The sequence below is a fragment of the Sorex fumeus genome, unplaced genomic scaffold (genome assembly GCF_029834395.1).
Source record: "Sorex fumeus unplaced genomic scaffold, SorFum_2.1 ptg000033l, whole genome shotgun sequence".
Lineage (NCBI taxonomy): Eukaryota > Metazoa > Chordata > Mammalia > Eulipotyphla > Soricidae > Sorex > Sorex fumeus.
Window position 1 is genome coordinate 17,564,651 of NW_026606090.1, and position 18,989 is coordinate 17,583,639.

Below are 18,989 nucleotides of genomic sequence, written 5' to 3' on the forward strand. Positions count from 1 at the left end.
GATTATTCTTGGCTCTGCACTTAAGAATCACTCCTGGCGGTGCTGGGGGACCACATAGGATCCCAGGGATTGAACCTAGATTGGCTGCATGCCAGATTTGTGCCCTACCCACTGTACTGTCTCTCAATCCCATGTGTTTTACTTTTTCAAACTTCAGGCATATTACAAAATGCTTCTGCATTGCGGGGGTCTGCAGGGTCACACCTCGCGGTGCTCTGGGATCATTCCTGGCAGGCTCAGGGGACCATATGGGGCGCTGGGGATTGAACCCAGGTTGGCAGTGAGAAAGGCAAGCACCTTACCTGGTTGTACTTATCACTCTGGCCCCAATGCTTCTGTATTTAAATAAATAATTTTTTTTTAAAAAAAGGTTAAAAGTCATCGAGTTGGGAAAGAGAGGGCAAGGGTTGGGCAAAGCTGTTACTGGAAATGCCCTGCTGTGGAATGGCTGACGGTGAGCCTGATCACTTTACTCGATGCGGACTGAATGACAGTAGCACAGCGAGCCCCTGACACACAACACACTTCTGGGGGGCTGTCACTTTACGAAGGATAGTGTTCAGATGCCTCAAATAATACTGAGAATTCTAGGCTCAGAATTCCTTTACAAGAAGTCTGCTCCCACCACCTCTGAAGCCGTTTATTAAGCTAGTGAACATCAAACTTCGTGATTATCCCCTTTCCAGCTCCTCCCAGACAAAAAGGAGACCGTTTATGAAATTAACAATGCTGCTCTCTTAGGTAACATTCTGCACAGTGCAGACACTGGTGAAACGCAGGCCAGGCCTTAGAAATGCAGATGCTGCATTCTGGCTAGTTATTCATTACAGTGAATAACTTAAGTACTTGAGTAAGGTCTTGTGGTTTGAGCAACACTTTAATTTCAACAGAGCTCTTACCCCACCATAAACACACTTTTCAGTCAGCCTCCATGGAGATACCACAGGAATCCAGACCCTTCAAAGCCTCAGGCGCCCAATATTCATCACTAATTTCCCCCACAAAGACCAACTCTCTTCCCTCTCCTGGCTTCAGCTGCAATCTCAGGCGGCCCTGATCAAATTCATGTCTTTGATCACTTCTTGATTTCAAAATAAAAGTGCCAACTGCACATTTCCAATCATGTGTTAGGCTCCAATTCCAACCACTTCACACATGGAGAAGCAAAAGCAGCACGTGGCCTCCCCAGCCACCCACTCCCTAAACCTCCTCTGACGGCCCCACCTGTCACCAAGGTCTAGGATGCTCCCCAGAAATCTCTCCCCAGCCATTGCCCCCGACTGCCTCTTGCGCTGTCCACACACCCACTCATGGCTTCATTCTCTTATCTACACTGAATCAACAGCTACTTAATGGCTTTTCCCACCCTCCAATCCATCTGAATGTTACATACTGCCAACTTGACCAAAACTTCCTCGCTCAAAAACCTTCAATGTTTAAACTCCTCAGTATTTAAAGAAAAACAGTTGTGGCTGGAGTGATGGGCCGGAGTGATAGCACAGAGAGGGTGTTTGCCTTGCATGCAGCCAATCTGGGTTCGATCCTTGGCATCCCATATGGTCCCGAGCACCGCCAGGATTAATACCTGAGTGCAGAGACAGGAGTAACCCCTGTGCATCGCCGGTGTGACCCAAAAGGCCAAAAAATAAATAAATGGTGTTTTAGAACCTAATTTTTTCAGATACTAGTATTTTTGCTCTGCTGAACTACATACTATCTAAAACAAGATTGTCCTTTCTCCTCTTCATCACACTTCTTTAAAATTCTTTAAAATTCAGCTGAAGTGCCATGAATGAAGTTATCTACCTACCCCATTCCTGCAGTTATCCAGCTGCCTGTCATCTGAGCTGGCACCACAGTCTGCATTATACATGTGTATATTTGTCTTTCCTACTAAACACCATAAGGGATAGAGCCTATACTTACATCCCAACACAGTCTGACAGTGAGGTCAGTAAGGACTACATTGGCATTTTATTTTTATTTCACTTATTTTTGCATTTTGGGTCACACCTGACCATGCTCACGGCTACTCCTTGCTCTGCACTCAGAAATTATTCCTGGTGGTGCTTGGAGGACCATAGGAGATGCCAGGAATTGAACACCAGGCAAACACCTCCCCAGTGTGCTACTTGAGTTCTCCTAAGGACTACATTTACTTCCCAGTGATTCTCTTTATCAAGGTCTCCACAGACAAAGACAGGCCTAAGACGGGGAAACTTAAGACTTCCCTGAGCACAGACACTCTCATCTGTCACTCTGTCCTTGAAGCCCCTCAAGGGTAGGTTAAGATCACCGTTTCTCCCTCGGGCAGGCAGGATGCAGTGACTGCACTTCCCGTTTCACTTTTAAGACAAACAAGGGAAGGCAACTATTACTACCCCACTCTCGAGCAGACTGGAAAAATCTGAAGACTTAGGTGCAGGTTTCAGGATGGGAAAGAAAAGCTCTTCTTAACCCAAGTGCCTTTTAATGCCAAGATCCAAAGTCCATTACCCCACACCATCACTAAACCACCTCTTACTTCTGTGATTCCCCTGCAGCCAGTTCCGCCTTGGGTACGTTATCCATCTGCTCGTGATGGTCTCTGTGCGTTTTCTCGCCTAACCTGACTGTTCACAGCAGGCAGGAAAACGTACGTGGGCCATCACCTCTCACCCCAGCTTCCCCCGACCCTTTGCACACCATCCTGAAGTCAGCTGAAAGTACACTCCTAGGACTTACACCCAAAATAATACCATCTCCACAGTGCCGAGGGAAAATCTAAATCTAGAAAACGCTGCCCCCACACATGACGATGCTCAGCAACAAAGCAGTAACCACGCAGAGTTTAGTACACCAAGGAAGGGAGCAGAAGACACGACCCACCCTTTGTCTTTCTAGTTCCCCCCACAGGCCTGCGAATAGTTCCCTCTGCTTCCTTTAGATCAGGGAACTCACACTTAGTTGGTTTACCATGCCTTTTTTAGGGGGAAAAAACCCCCCAAAAAAAACAAGGAAACACCACACACACACACACACACACACACACAACCAAACACAGTCCACACTCCCCCCCCCATCCCCGTGCAAATCTATCTTTGAAGGGACAAACAGAAACCAAATATGCAGTGGACACTCCTCCACACTGTCCTGCGCCCCAGGGCAGCATCAGCCACTCTGGGATTTTACTAGTGAATGATATAGAACATAGTTATCTTCATAACTATGAAAGTGAAATTCACTGGGAGGTACCAAGAATGGCTGTCAGAACCACTCCAGAAGTGAACTAGATTTGGCCTGGTCTTCCTCAGAACAAGGCACCTAGACTCCAGAGACCTGTAACCAGAGAAAAGCAGAAGTTACATTACTTCTTGCAGTTCAAATCTAATTTCACATACTAGTGAGATGCCCCCACATTCTAACATTCTAATGTTAGAAATGTTAGAGAGATGGAAGCGGGGTCCCAATCAAGAGGAGGTCCAAAGGACTCCACTGGGGGCTGTTTCAAAAGCCCACCTACACTAATTATATCAGACTCTCAGGAGCCTTGAGAATCCACAAGCAAAAGCATTAAAATGCTTTCCTGATTTAAATGTGCAGAGGAGAGCCCCAAGGAACCTTCTCTGAACCTTCTTGAGTTCTAGAACTTACAATGTACAGAAGGGATGGAAAGGCTAAAAAAAAAGGGGGGGGAGTGAAGGGGGGAATCACAAAATAATATATCTTCTCTTTCAAAGGACATCTACAGCATTTCAGATATATACATGGATATGCAAATATATACTTTCCAAAACCTGAGACAGTTTGGTAAGACTCTATCTTGATAGTGCTGCTGAGAGCAGTAGCATTCAGTTCTTAACAGCCACTCTGGGCGAGGAGAGGCTGGACTTTGTCTGAGCCACACAGAGCTTGGGTACACATCAGTCCTTTTAAGCCATCCTGACTCTAGCTTAGAGCCATGTTGGGAACTGTCCAGAAAACTCTGCAGGGAAGATCCACAATTATCCAGACCCCTCGGGTACCAACAAACTCAGAGGTACAAAAATGTAATTTTTAAAATTCTACATCTTGAGGTCACAAATAGGCACCTTGAAGCATATATGTATACATGTGAACAGACAAACGGGAACTCAACAGACATATTACCTTTCCCATCACTTCTAAATTAGCAATTTTCAAGACGTGGCTACCAAAAGTTTGACAGATCAAGACCACCTGTCCCATAAAATGACCTAACAACACACACTAATTATTCCACTACAGAACTCTAATCTACCAAAGTCATAAGAATATTATGCCATAGGGTTCTCTTTTAAAAACAGCAGCTAGGGCACTTGCCCTGCAAGGCAACCAACCCAGGTTGGATCCCCTGCACCTCAGAGGACCCCTTGAGCATACCATGGGTGATCTCTGAGCAGAGTTAGGACGTGGCCCCAAAACAAAATTAAAAAAAAACAACCAGAATTTCTTGGGGCGTTTGCTTTGCACGCAGATGACACAGCTGACCTGAGTTCAATTCCTCCGCCCCTCTTGGAGAGCCCGGCAAGCTACCGAGAGTATCTCGCCCGCACAGCGAAAGCCTGGCAAGCTACCCGTGACGTATTCAATATGCCAAACACAGTAACTAGTCTCACAATGTTACTAGGCTCGCTCGAGCAAAATCGATGAACAACGGGAGGACAGTGACAGTGACAATATGAGGGACATTTTCTAAATGAAGCAGAGACAATACAAGCATCCTTTTGTCCCGGACCAGAGCATCCATACACTGCGTAAGGACTTGCTGTGCTTGCAGCAGACGCACACCCACTGCCCAGCACCACACAGGTGCGATCCCTGAGCGCCGCCCGGTGTGGCCCAAACAAACATAACAAAATCCTTTCCTTCAACCGAAATACATTCAAGTTAAAAAATGTTAGCTACCATGAAGAACCCTAGGTTTGTAATTCCTATTTTTATGTTTTAAAAACAGATTTTAAAGGCTGGAGAGACAGTCCATGGCATAAGAGCATTTACTTGCCTTACACACAGCTGCCCTGGGTTTGGTCTCCGGCACCCCATATGCGCCCAATTACCAGCAGGAGTAAGCCCCAACCGTCGCTGAGTATGTCCCCCCCCAAAAAAAAAGAAAAAAGAAAAAAGAAAACAAAGATTTCCATAGCTCTGTAGCACTGTCCTCCCATTGCTCATCGATTTGCTAGAGTGGGCACCAGTAACATCTCTATTGTGAGACTTGTTACTGTTTTTAGCATATCGAATACACCGCAGGGAGCTTGCCAGGCTCTGCCGTGCAGGGCAGGATACTTTCGGTGGCTTGCCAGGCTCTCTGAGAGGGACGGAGGAATCAAACCCAGGTCAGCCAAGTGCAAGACAAATGCCCTACCCGCTGTGCTATCGCTCCAGTCCCAGCTTATAGCTTAAGCCCCAGTTTATAAACGTGAATGAATAGCTAGACATCACTCACTATTTTCTTCCAAAAATCTACCAGCTATTCTAATGCCATTCCTAAGTTTTTCACAGCAGGAAAAAGTCATGGATAGTAACTTGTAGATTCAAAGGAACCCCTAAGTTCTCCTGAAGATTTTCTCAAAATCAAATTTTGGAAGATTACATCTCCTGTTTCATTAAAGTAACCACTACACGTTAGAATAGCTAATGTGTAATGTGTAAAAAAGTGACTCAACTGACCACCTCTCAAACTTCAGTGTTCCTCTGAGTCATCTGGATATTATTAAAAGCAGATTCTAATTCAGTAGATCTGCAGGGGCCTGAGACCTCTGTCTCAAACCAGCTGTCAGGAAATAAATCCTTTGTCTGCTGGCCTACAGACTTCTCAAATGCAGGAACTAGAGGGTCAGAGAGATAGTACAGTGGCTAGGGCCCTTGCCTTGCATGCATCCCACCCATTTCAATCCCCAGTACAGCGTTTGTGATCACCACCACACGGGATCCCTGAGCAGAGTCTCGAGTAAGGCCTGTGTACGGACAGGTGTAGCTCTCAAACCAAAAATAGCTCAATAAAATGAATGAAAGGAACTCGAAAAACCCAGCGGAGAAGTACTCAAAAATCTCACTATCAAAAGATATAACAGTATTATTTAGCCGTTAAAAAATATTAAAACACTTTAGAACATAAATGAATCTCAAAAGTAATGCTAAATAAAAGCTAGTTATTAAAAATGAGCATATTTCATATGATTTCATTTGCATAAAACATACAGAATAGGTGAATTCATCAACGGAACACTGACTTGGGGTCTGGAAAATAGGAGTGGACACAAACTCCTTAATGAGAATGCTTAACTCTCTTTGGACTGAACAGAGGTGGTGGTTAAAGAATTAAATGTCTTTATGAAAATGGTCTCACTTGACTGTTCACTTAAAGTAGTTAATTTTGGGGACTGGAGCGATAGCACAGTGGGTAGGGCGTTTGCCTTGCACGCCGCCGACCCAGGTTCGATTCCCAGCATCCCATATGGTCCACTGAGCACTGCCAGGAGTAATTCCTAAGTGCATGAACCAGGAGTAACCCCTGAGCATTGCCGGGTGTGAACCAAAAAAGTTAATTTTGAGGCCAGAATGATGGTACAGCAGGGAGGGTGTCCGCCTTACACTAGCTGACCTGGGTTTGATCAGCACCCCATATGGTCCCCCAGGCATTGCCAGGAGTAATTCCTGAGTAATGAGCCAGGGGTAACCCCTGAGCATTACCAGGTGTGACCCAAAAAGACAAAGAAATAAAAAAAACCCAAAAATTTACTTTCACCTCAATTTTTTGAATGTGAAAAATTCACAGGAATATTAAATACTAAGAAAATACCCTAAGGTATTTATATATACCTATATGTGTATCAATACATAACATAAAAATATTCCCTACTACAAAGTAATTATTTCACGGAACTCTATCTTAATCATCCTGAGTCTAGATTTCCCCATGGGTTAAATGTAGACTGTTCCATTCACAGGGTGGACCCCAGTTCTGTCCCCTTCTATCCCTCCACAATGCTGATGGTCCCCCATGTACCACCAGATCACGAGTCAGGGGTAAGCTGGAGCACTAAGCCTGCCCCCAACCCAAGAAAAAGAATCCAGAGGAAAATTAACAAAATTATACTGAAAATTTACATGAACAGTTTTACTACTATTTTTACTATTTTGTATGCATTTCTCAAATTCTCAGATATAGGAAAAATATCTAAGACTTTGTGACTACTGAAGACAGATGGTGTTAATGAATCACCAAATCTTTGGATAGATAATAAATATCTTGTGGCACGGATCAAATTCTCGGCAATAATACTTTTCACCCATTTGCTTTATACTGTGACCAGTTCAGTGCTATAATTAGTTAAGTACTGAAATATTTATTAAACTTCTCCTCAATCTTAAAGAAAACAAAACAATTCATCAAATTTCTGGGTAACACTATTTCCATTCAATGACATGAATCCTTTAGCATTCGCAGACTAGATATCCACCCCTCCCCCCAGTCACAAATCACCAACCACAATACAAACACTCACACTTTCAGAGTGGAGGTAACCTGTAATAGCTTTCTGTCTGAAGCCCAAGAACCAAGAGAGAGGACGATCCCACACCTATAAAGAATGAGTATGTCCCCAGCAGCGTGTTTCAGGCAGTGGAGAATGACGTTTTTCATTCTGAACTTCACTGTAAGCAAAGGCGAGCCAAAGGACACTGGCGCTCGCTGTCCACGCAGTTCTCCTAGGACAAATCCCCAACGCCACACACAGTTCCCTGAGCACCCCCAGATGAGATCCCTGAGCACAGAGCAAGGAGTCAACCCCTGAGCACTGCCAGGTGTGGCCCCCAAACCCAAATGATAAACAGGCAAAGTGTAGAACACGGAATAGATTCCTCTGCTCAAACTACAAGTACCTCTGGGAAAAGGAAGACGTACAGGTTTCACAAGTACAAATTCAGTTTGAATCCAAATGCGACTTTCCCAGGCTAGCTTTCTCCATACACAGGAAGACGTTAAAACAATCCGGCAGGGCCAACCCTCCCAGCACCTCTTCCCTCCCCGGCAAAACAACCGTGGGCAAACAACACAACTCACCGCAAAGATTTTTAACAGAGTCTTCATGTAAAGCCTTCGGATTCCAAAGGAGACTCCAAAGATGGCTGGGACGATGATGAAGACGAGCAGGAGGGTGAAGAGCACGGTCAGGGAGATGCCCAGGAGGTTGACAATCAGGCTGTCGAAAGGCAGCAGCAGGAACATGGTGCAGGGTGGGTGAGGGCCAAGCTCAGCCAGGAACGAAGCGCAGCACTCAGAGCGTCCCCCACGCCAGCACGGGAGCAGCCAGGCTCCACAGGACAGCAGACCCCATGCCAAGGCACTCCAGATCCTGAAGAGAAAGGTTGGGAGGCAACAGAAGTGAAAAGGGTCCCAACCGCTTTGGGGGAGCCCCAACTGCCGCGTCCCCACGCGCAGAGACCGACTCCGAGTGAGGCAGGGCCGATCCCCAGCGAGTTCCCACGTACAGTGTCTGGAAAGTGCGTGGTGAGGCAGGACGTCCAAGCTACTCCCCTCCAGGTGCTTCCGAGTCTTGCTTCTTCTTCTTCCTGCTCAAGTACTCTTAGCAGATAAATCTGTCCCGAATACCTGTCATTGCCAGAAGTACCGAGAAGAGTTCAACTTGGTGCCAGAAGAAATCCTGGTAAGTCCTGGAGAGAGGCTGACCACTAGCACTTCACAGAGAAGGTTCCTGAGCTCGAGTCTGTGGGAACTAATAATGACTTCGCTTAGAACTCCTTCATAAGCGGAGACTGTGTTCACTGTACAGAGTTCATGTCTGGCCCCATCTCCCTCTCGAGGCTCTAGGGGCAGGCTTCGTCCAGGACCCTCCCCTGGAGAGCTATGCTGGCACAGGACGTCTCATGCTGCCTGCGGGTGAGTGTAATTCCAGACGCGGCTGGCATCGGCTTCCTCTGGACAGTCTCCTCCCTGCTGCTGCTTCTCAGCGCTGACCTGGGTTCTGGCAAGAAGTCACTTACATGCTGCCAAAGCTGGGGGTGGGAAGAGACAGCAATCAGTCACACAAATCAGGAGGGGAAACATCAATATGCTCGGGGGCGGGGGTGTTTGAGGGAAGCCGGGAGTGCAGCCTCTCGAGCCACCAAGGTCAGACACCAGGCGAGGCGGGGTTGGGGTACCTGAGAGGGTAGAACCTGGGTCTGCAGCATGCAAGCGGAGTGCCCTACCTGCTGCACACTCTCTCTGGCCCTGCATTCTAGGGCCAAAACTATGCACCTACTAGAGTAAGACAGCTGCCAGGCAGAGCTGCACGACCAGAGCTCAGAGACATGTGGCACCAGGGAGCAAAGCTGGGGCTCAGTGCAGGGCAGGCCTGGGTTCCAGCCCTCTAAACTATCTCCCCATCCATATATATATATATATATACATATATATATATATATATTGCTTTTTGGGTCACACCCAGCAATGCACAGGGGTTACTCCTGGTTTATGCACTCAGGTATTACTCCTGGTGGTGCTCAGGGGACCATATGGGATGCTGGGAATCAAACCCGGGTTGGCCGCATGCAAGGCAAACGCCCTACCCGCTGTACTATCACTCCAGCCCCTCCTCCCATATTTTTTAAGACTATATTTTAAGGTCAGTTTGGATTCACAGCAAAGTTAAGAGAAAGGTATAGAGATTTTTCGCATACCCTATCTCCATACATGTACAGCTGCTCTCAGGATCAATCTTGCCCACCAAAGTCCTACATTCTCCACAACCGATGAAGCTACATGAACACATTAAGATCACTCCAAGTCCATAGCATGTATTTGGGTCTAACTCTTACTGTCATACATTCTATGGGTTTCGATAAGTGACATGTATTGACCTTTACAGTCCCATAGAGAGTATTTTCAGTGTCCTAAAACTTCCCCACATTTCATGATTCACTCCTCATGTCCTCAAACCCTGGCTACCATATGCTTTTACTCTCACCATAGTTTTGTCTTTTCTGGAACATCATATTCCAGAATCAGATAGGACACAGCTTTTTCAACTAGTTTCTTTTCATTAATATTATTGCTACTTTTTGTTTTAATCCCACTACTCCAATCATCTTACACGAGCATTCTAAATTTATAGTAATTACACTTAGTCACAAATCACCTGCAAGCCCCAAACTCGGGAGCATCCTTTGTGTCTCTCTGGCAGACATTTTGGACCGTCAGTAGTACACAAGGCCTCCTCACTCCTGGCTCTCTTGGGGGCTCTCTTGGGGACTCTCTAGGAGACTCAGGGGGCTATGTGGCTCTATGGAGCTCAGGGAACTATGCAGGGTGCTGGGATCAAATTTAGGTTGGCTGTGTACAAGGCAAGTACCCTACCTGCTGTGTTATTATTCCAGTCCCTTGCAAGCATTTTGAATTCACACCAATCACCTCTGGCTCTGTTTCAACATATTTACAAGTTCAAGAAATTGAACAAAATGTACAAGTTTCTTCTCTACTTTAAATTTTTTCCCCAAAGCTGTAGAGAACTTAAAGGCCTTTCATATATTATCGCACAACTTGCCAAAACAGGTTATTTCAATTTTACCAATCAGGAAACTACAGAGTCAATTCTTGTAACTCTTGTGTCACATGTCTACTGAATAAAAAGGCACCTTTTGGTAACAAATTCAGTTTCTGTGATCTTGTATCTCATGAACCTCCATATTATCTTTATGGTTCTTTTTTTTTTTACTTTTTGGGTCACACCTGGCGATGCACAGGGGTTACTCCTGGCTGTGCTCAGGGGACCATAAGGGATGCTGGGACTCAAACCCGTGTCAGCCACGTGCAAGGCAAACGCCTTACCTGTTGTACTATCGCTCCAGGGCCTCTTTATGATTCTTAATGTTTGCTGATAGCACAGCGGGTAGGGCGTTCGCCTTACAAGCGGCCAACATGGCTGACCCGAGTTCGATTCCTCCGCCCCTCTCGGAGAGCCCGGCAAGCTACCGAGAGTATTCGATATGCCAGACACAGTAACAACAAAGTCTCCAATGGAGACGTTACTGGGCCCGCTCGAGCAAATCGACGATCAACGGGAGGGCCTTTTAATGTTTGCTGAATACCAGCAACAAAAGAAATATCAAGCCAATACATCATTTTGTATATACTGTCCTCACTTAACTCTCACAATCCTATGAAGCTTAGCGGATTAAGTAAATTACTCTGAATCAAAGAGTTTAGCATGTTGTGGTGGTGGAATATGAATATGCGCATCTCTGAGACCCAAACTCAACCACAACACCCTCTTTCCCCCAAATTAGCTTGAAATATATATATATATATATGTATATATATATATATGTACGTATTTTATGCCAGGCCCGCTCTATAGTCAGTGATCAGAGATAAACACACAGCAAACCTAGAATCATGTACTGGAATCTTATGCTCTTCTCAGAATCCAAGGTACAAACCTGCTCTTTCATTTTTATAAACTGGCCAAACTGACTGCACATGCCAGATTTCTACCTGCATTCCAAGAGAGGTTCAGGAAATTAGATATACTTTAGAGACTCAATCAGGTAAACTAGCTGTATGAGCCACCATATTCCTGTCAAGCTAATTCCATTCGAGTTCTAGACCCATGTCCCTACCCTACCTGGCCAGCACTGCTCTGGGCAAGAGGCAGCTGGAAAAAGCCTCAGTGCTAGTGAAGTGCGTTAGTTCCATTAATCTAGGTTACCCTGAACTCTTCGGACCCACAAGTGACGCTCCAGCCACTGCACCCTTGTTGGATTCTAGACCTAACTTCCCTGGATCACAATCAACTGAGAATTCCCAAGATTATTCTGAGTTCACGTCCCCCAAGATATAAAAGTAAACACATTTAGCAATAAACTAATTTCTTCATCTAGTTGGTAAAACATGACCCACGGGTCAAATCTACCTACGTCTTGTTTTTACAAGGATCGTGATGTGTACATCTTTAAAGGCGTCTGGGTGCTCTGACGGCTAGTTTTCTTTTTTGTTGTCGGGGTTTGGGAACACTCTGGCCATGCAGAGATGGAGCCCAGGGCCAGCCAGGCAAAGCATGTGGTTGACTCTGAGCTCTCTCCAAAGCTCCTACATCTTGTTTTAAAAAGTTATGATTACTATTTCTTTGTTTTGGGCCACAAGGCGGCTGTGCTCAGGGATTACTCCTGGGCTCTATGATCAGCGATCAATCCTAGTAGTGCCTGGGGCCATACCTGGGACTATGCATCATGCTGGGCATTGAATCCTGTCTGGCTGCATGCAAGTGCCATAACCCCTATACCAGAGCCCCCCACCCCCATCATTATAGAATGGTAAAAACACAAAGAATCATGTGACAGAGGTCATGTCTGTCAAGCCTAAAATGTTTACTTTTACAGAAAAAACAAGTGCCACCCCGACCCATCTGTTCTTTCCTAATGAAAGGTAATGAACTCCCCCTTCTCGTCCTGCCCCACCCCTTCAATTCTTGTTTATGCGAGCCAGAATTCAGAACAAAGAACAGTAAACTAGGCAAACAAGTCATCAGGCCAACTCCAAATAATCCTTACATAAATTCTTAGAAGTACAGAGACAAAAGCAAGCAAACTGCGATGATCAGATAGGATTCTAAAGCTCTGCTGGCCCAGCAGAGCAATCATTGAGGCTGGGGAGTCTCCCTCCGCCTCTTCAGACTGGAACTATCAGATACCCAATTCTCTCTGGAAACACAAGAAAACCACTCACAAACTCAACCACAGAACAATATCCAGTTGTCACTTTGCCGTAAATAAATATAACCATGACTACTTAAGCACAAGGGAGGGAGAACACAAAGTTACTCGTTCTACTTTAATTTCTATAGTTTTCAAATTGCCAAATGATCCATAGAAAAATAAAATCAGGTAGGAGGAGAATGGTCTCATCATAGGGTAGGACACCGCTGCCAAGCTAAATAAACTCTTTGACCCAACAAATGGAAAATCATGGTCTTGATTTGGGAGGGGCGGGAGAGGGACAGAAGATAGGGAGGTCTAGGTGATAACAAGAGATGCTAAGGACTTATTCCTGGCTCTGTGCTCCAGAATCATACTCAATGCCAGGGGTTAAAAAGCCTGGCTGCATGCAAGGTTAGCACCTTGCTTCTGCAGCACAAACCACAGTCCTGAAAGCCTCAAATGACCCTATTTTCAGGGGACCTCAATTCTTAGAATCATTAACTGATTCAATAAATATTCTTTGGGCACATGCCACTGTACCACATATTATGTTAGGCGGAAATATTTAGTGGTCAGGAGATATGCCCAGAGAAAAGTATTAAGCAAATGAGCATATATGTATACGTAGTAATGATTTTATACAGCTAATTATTAATAAAAGTACCCTGGGAGAAAAAATAAAAGTGGAAATAATGTAAGTCAGGTCATTTAAACCAATTCAGAAGCACAAGGCAGGGGCTATTATGACTCCTAATTACCGAACAAAACTCTTCTTTTCAGTTTGATCTCTGATGCATCCTATTTCAGGAGACCATGACTTACCAGAGTATGTCCAGAGAGATACCACATACCAACTTGAAAAAAATGTATCATTTTATTTTTTAAATTGCTTAGTCTTTACAAGGATAATAATGAATGTTTAAAACATACCAAGCAGAAAGTCTGTCACACAGTAAATCTCAATAGAAAGTATATATTAATAGTTCATTGTGATCAGAAAACCCAGAGTAGTAGTACTTTTAATCCTACGTATCAAACTTTAAGAGGACTAGTTAGAAGGGCATTTCAAGTCAAGGGAAATGGTCACTCTGGCCTGGGGCTAGGTTCTGAAAGGAGGTTAAAGTGTCATGCACGATACCCATTAGTACCAATACTGTAAACTACAGTGCCTAAAAGGGGGCGGTGGGGTTGGGAGGGCAGGAAAAAAGAAGAAGTGTCAGCCATAGTGGCAGGTGCGTGGCGGGAGGGAGGCTGGGGACACTAATGGAGGGATTGGTGGTGGGACAACGTATGCCTGAAATCAATTATGAATAATTTTATATAATAACTGGGCTGGAGCGATAGCACAGCGGTAGGGGGTTCGCCTTACAAGCGGCCAACATGGCCGACCCGAGTTTGATTCCTCCGCCCCTCTCGGAGAGCCTGGCAAGCTACCGAGAGTATTCGATATGCCAGACACAGTAACAACAAAGTCTCCAATGGAGACGTTACTGGGCCCGCTCGAGCAAATCGACGATCAACGGGAGGGCCTTTACCTTTACCTTTATATAATAACTTTATTTCATGGTAACTCAAAAAAAAAAACTAAAAAAAAAAACTACTTTAAAAAAATACATTTTTCCCCAAGATGGAAGAAGCAGGCTGAAAGTAAACTATAAACCAAACATAATTGCCACTCAATGCCTCTTTTGCAAACCACAACACCTAAGAGGAGAAAGAGAACACCCTGCCACAGAGACAGCACCCCATATGGTCCCGAGTACCAACAGGAGTGATCCCAGAGCAGAGTGAGGAGTATGCCCTCAGCATCACTGGGTGTACGCCCCAATTCTGCGAAAGAAAATGCAAATGAAAACAATACTATTCTTCCACAAGGAGAAGAGCATATTATCAAAGTCTGGAAGGAGCCATTTTGGGGAAAGGGGGGAGGGGATGAGGTGAAAGGAACTCTTCTCAGATGTTGGGGGAATGTCATCTGGCTCAGCCTTTATGAAAAATTGTATGGAGATTTCTCCAAAAAGTTAAAAGAGCTTCCACAGGACCAACCACTTCCACTTCTTGGTATCTAATCCCCAAACACAAAAATAAAATGTTTCTTTAAAAAAAAGATTAAAAAGCACTTAAAGGCCAGAATATGAAAAGAAAACCAAATACGAAACAACAGCAGAATGGATAAAGAAGTTGTGCTAAGGTTGGAGAGACAGTACGGAGGTAAGGCCATGGTTTGGTCACCTGAATACTGCCAGGAATGAACCCCGAGCAGAGCCAAGTGGCCCAGCCCTACTCCCTAAAAGCAGCTGTGGTACAGACACCCTTGGACTAACCCTGACCACCAGTCTGGTTGGTAGAGTCCCCAGGAGGCCTCGGCCTCTCGTAGATACCTAGGGAGCTCTTTCTGCACCCAAAGTCATGGTATGTACATTCAATGCTGTATGCCACAATAAAAGATAAAAGCTCACAGTTCTTAGGGAAAGAGTATGGTGGGGAAGGCACATGCCCTGCACAAGGCACCCCATGTGCCCCTACCTTCCCCCATCGGTGCCAGGAGTGAAGAGCCATCCCATCCTTAGCCCTCATAGGCCATAGCAGTTTTGCAACCAACTGGAGTGGAACTGGAGGGCACCAATGTGAACTGAAATAACATTTCAGGGAGAAGGAAAATACTGGATGGTCTCACTCACTTGTGGTACCAGAGAAACAAAACATGGGAACAGTCAATCCCAACAAGACAAACTCTTGACCATCAAACAGTGGGAACGGGGGAGAGGCAGAGGCTAACTAAAGATGACATGGGTGGGGGTGAAGATGTGGTAGCTTTGTACATCAATATTTTTAATATTAACACTATAGTAACTACATCACCTAAACTACTATTAAAAATAAGGTAAAAAATTTAAATAAGGTAACAAATCTCTGAAAGATATTTTATTTTAAATAAATAGGTGAAAATAAAGGTTTGTAACATAATGAATATATTAAAAACACTGTGGTGGCAAAAAAGATTTTTTTTATATGTAGGAGTACTGCTATTTATTCAGCCACTGATTAGCTCATTGAACTGTGCATGAACTCCACCTTACTTTTTTTTTCATTTTTTATAATTTTATTTATTGAATCACCATGAGAGCAGTTACAAAGCTTTCAGGTCTAAGTCTCGGTCATACAATGAAACACCCGTCCCTTCACCAGTGCCCATTCTCCACCCCCAACAACCCCAGTATACCCCCATCCCCCGCCCTCCCCCTAACTGTGGGGCAGATGATTTCCACACTATTCTCTCTCTACTTCGATCATATTCAATATTTTGACACCAGACCCACCATTATTATTTGAGATTTTACCCCAACACTCAGATCTGCTGAAAAGGCAACAGTAGATGATTTGTTTTCTATTGCTGGTTATGAATAACATATGATGTCGCATGGCTGCAGTAGTGGCCAAGTGATTTTGAAATTCCGAAATTTTAAAACTTAAATCTGGAGGGATTTCTGCCAAAACCTGTTGGGTTCCAAGATTTGCTCCTGAGTCTCTGGGATCATGGCCGTTAAGCAGCTTGATCAGGAGCCAGAAAGGCCGTTTGTGGGCAATGACTTGGGGTCTCGTTGGGGTGGGGAGGACAGGATTGGTTCCACCTCCATCCCGTGAGGTCCTGCGTGTCTCATCACTGCGGGCCCAAACCTGACTGTCCAGTGGCCTCTGGAGGATGGCGGCCACTGGGCCACCAGGGGGAACAGGTCAAGGCACAAAACCTATTCCCACCTAGGGTGGCCCAGCAGGGACCGGACACATTTCTGCCAAAAGCTGCTGGGTTTCGGGATTTGTTTCTGAGTCTCTGGGATCATGGCCATTAAGCAGTTCAATCAGGAACCAGAGAGGCCATGCCTCTAATTATACAGCTGAGCTGGAGGTGGTTTGTGGGTGTGTTTCCCACATACCTAACTTTTGGCTGTTTACTTTCTTGGTAAACTTTGCCCCAAGCTTTTGAAGTCTGGCCAAAGGCACAGCAGCAATTTTGGGGTATCTGGAAGTCTGAAGGCGCCATCAGGCTGCTGATACACTTGCCTCACAGGTACAGATTGACCTGCTGGCGGCACCATACTCCCCTGAAAAAAAGATTTTTAATAAATTACTGTACTAGTGGTTTGGAGTGTAAACCAAATATGGTACAGTGGAGTATAAAATGGTACAACTTTCGGAAGAACAATTCAGAGAATTGAGAATTTTAAATACATATAACCTTAAATCCAGTAATTCTACTAAAGACTGAATCCTAAAAACAAATCAGAGTACCAGAGAGCTAACTCAAAGGACTGGATACATGTTTTGTATGAAGAGGCTCAGGTTCCATCCCTAACACTGGAAGGACCAAGAGTGGCACCCAAGCATCACCAAGTATGACCAAAAACCGGCACCTTCCCCAAAAAGGTAGTTAAAAAACAGTGGATCTCAACTAGCAGCAATGTCTAAACTCTCAGAGAACATATGGTGCTATCTGCAAATACTTTAGTTGTCTCAATTTGGGATGTGGGTGCTATTAGCATTGAGTATATAGGAGTGGGATGTACTAAACATCATACAGGCAAGGACAAAAAAAATCTGGATCCAATGTTACTATGTGTGAGGTTGAGAAATCCTGTACTGAAAACACAGGATAAATATATGTGCAGCGTTACTGGCAACAACATCATTTGCAATGTCAAAGAAAAATAATACATAGTCCATTAAGTACAGGACACAATGAAATATCACTCATCTGTTTAAAAGGAAAAAAAAAGGAGGGCTGGAGAGATAGCAGAGTGCTTGCCTTGCATGGGTTCAATCCTGGCATCCCATAGAGTCCCTCACCCGCAAGAGCACAACCAGGAATTAATCCCTGAGCATCACCAGGAGTGGCCAAAACCAAAACCAAACAAAAAGCCAATTCCACAACTAATTTCCCAAAGAACATGATGCCGCCCAACCTTCTCAGGTAGATCAATTCAGGCTGGTAACTCTGGGGCTTCTCTGAATGGGGGCAGGCAGACCCCCCTCTCAGCCTGAAGACACAGCAGCCCACAGCCACAACTGACACCCCAACTAGAAACAGCCAGTTTCACAACTGAACCTCATCACACTGCCAAGCCACCACATTGTTTCAGCACCATAGCTCTGAACCGCACAACATCTCCAAATTACATGGTACTGTCAGTCCAGTAGGACCACAGGGAATGTGATGGGAAATTTGCTAAGCCCACCACACTCAACCCACCTAAACAGTAACACAGAAGCTTAACTGGCACCAACCAGCATAGCAGGGCCCTAATGACTAGCAACACTGTTACAATATAACAATGATCACAAATTGACTCCTACTGATCTGAGTTTTGATAACTCCATTTGCTTTTGAGTAACAATACGATGTACATTTAATGCCTGAAACAACTATATTATGAACAACTTGGAAAGTCACGGTATTATAATAACTTTTTTTTTTCACTTTTTGGGTCACACCCAGCGATGCTCAGGGGTTACTCCTGGCTCATGCACTCAGGAATTACTCCTGGCGGTGCTCGGGGGACCGTATGGGATGCTGGGAATTGAACCTGTGTCAGCCATGTTGACTGCGTGCAAGGCAAATGCCCTACCCGCTGTGCTATCGCTCCAGCCCCAATAACTTTTTTTTTTTTAAAGAAAGACGTCTACACATCCAGCAGCCAGGAAGAGGCCCAACATCATAACTACCTCAGTCTTCCGACTGAAGCTGGTCGGTCCCTCAAGTGTGGAGACAGCTCCCACCCAACTCCTCCCTTCCAAATGCCAGCAGCCCCCGCAGCCACACCACCGCCAGCTGCACAGTTCCACAACTCCAAGCCCGTGAATTCCACTGGTCTTCACGCTGAACACTCTGGGGTCCCTCTGGAGGGGAGCAGGCCATGAATCACTCCATTTCTATAGCTCCTGTTGCTCCCGAAGTGCGTGGTGTGAAATCCCACAATACTGACAACCCGGTAGAAACACAGAAGTCCACTGGGCTCAGTAACAAAAGCAGTAACACAGGAGGCTCAACCAGCAGCACAGCTCAGTAAATCCCCAGTGACTTTCACAGCACCACTATGAGGTGTAGTAACAACTTTCACGAATTTTCTTTTACTGAACTATGGATAATCCCACTTACTGTTTTGTTATAACAAGCAATATAAGATTATTTGTGCCTGCTAAGGGGATAGGTATGGGCACGGGGTTGTGAAACTGGGGACAATGGTGGAGGGAAGGTGACACTGGTAGGGGGATTCCTGTGGAAAGATACATAC

The 18,989-nt window shown here is 45.1% G+C and overlaps 1 protein-coding gene across 1 annotated transcript in view; it reads right to left on the bottom strand.

The window, feature by feature from the left end:
* Positions 1-18,989, bottom strand: part of GPAT4 (glycerol-3-phosphate acyltransferase 4) — a 50,609-nt gene that overhangs the window by 16,020 nt on the left and 15,600 nt on the right. Inside the window, exons 2-3 of the mRNA XM_056116817.1 lie at positions 8,494-9,018; positions 8,066-8,357 (exon numbers count right to left, since the gene is read on the bottom strand). Coding sequence (XP_055972792.1) covers positions 8,066-8,230 — 165 coding nt within the window. The 5' untranslated portion in view covers positions 8,231-8,357; positions 8,494-9,018. The remainder of the gene's footprint in view (positions 1-8,065; positions 8,358-8,493; positions 9,019-18,989) is intronic.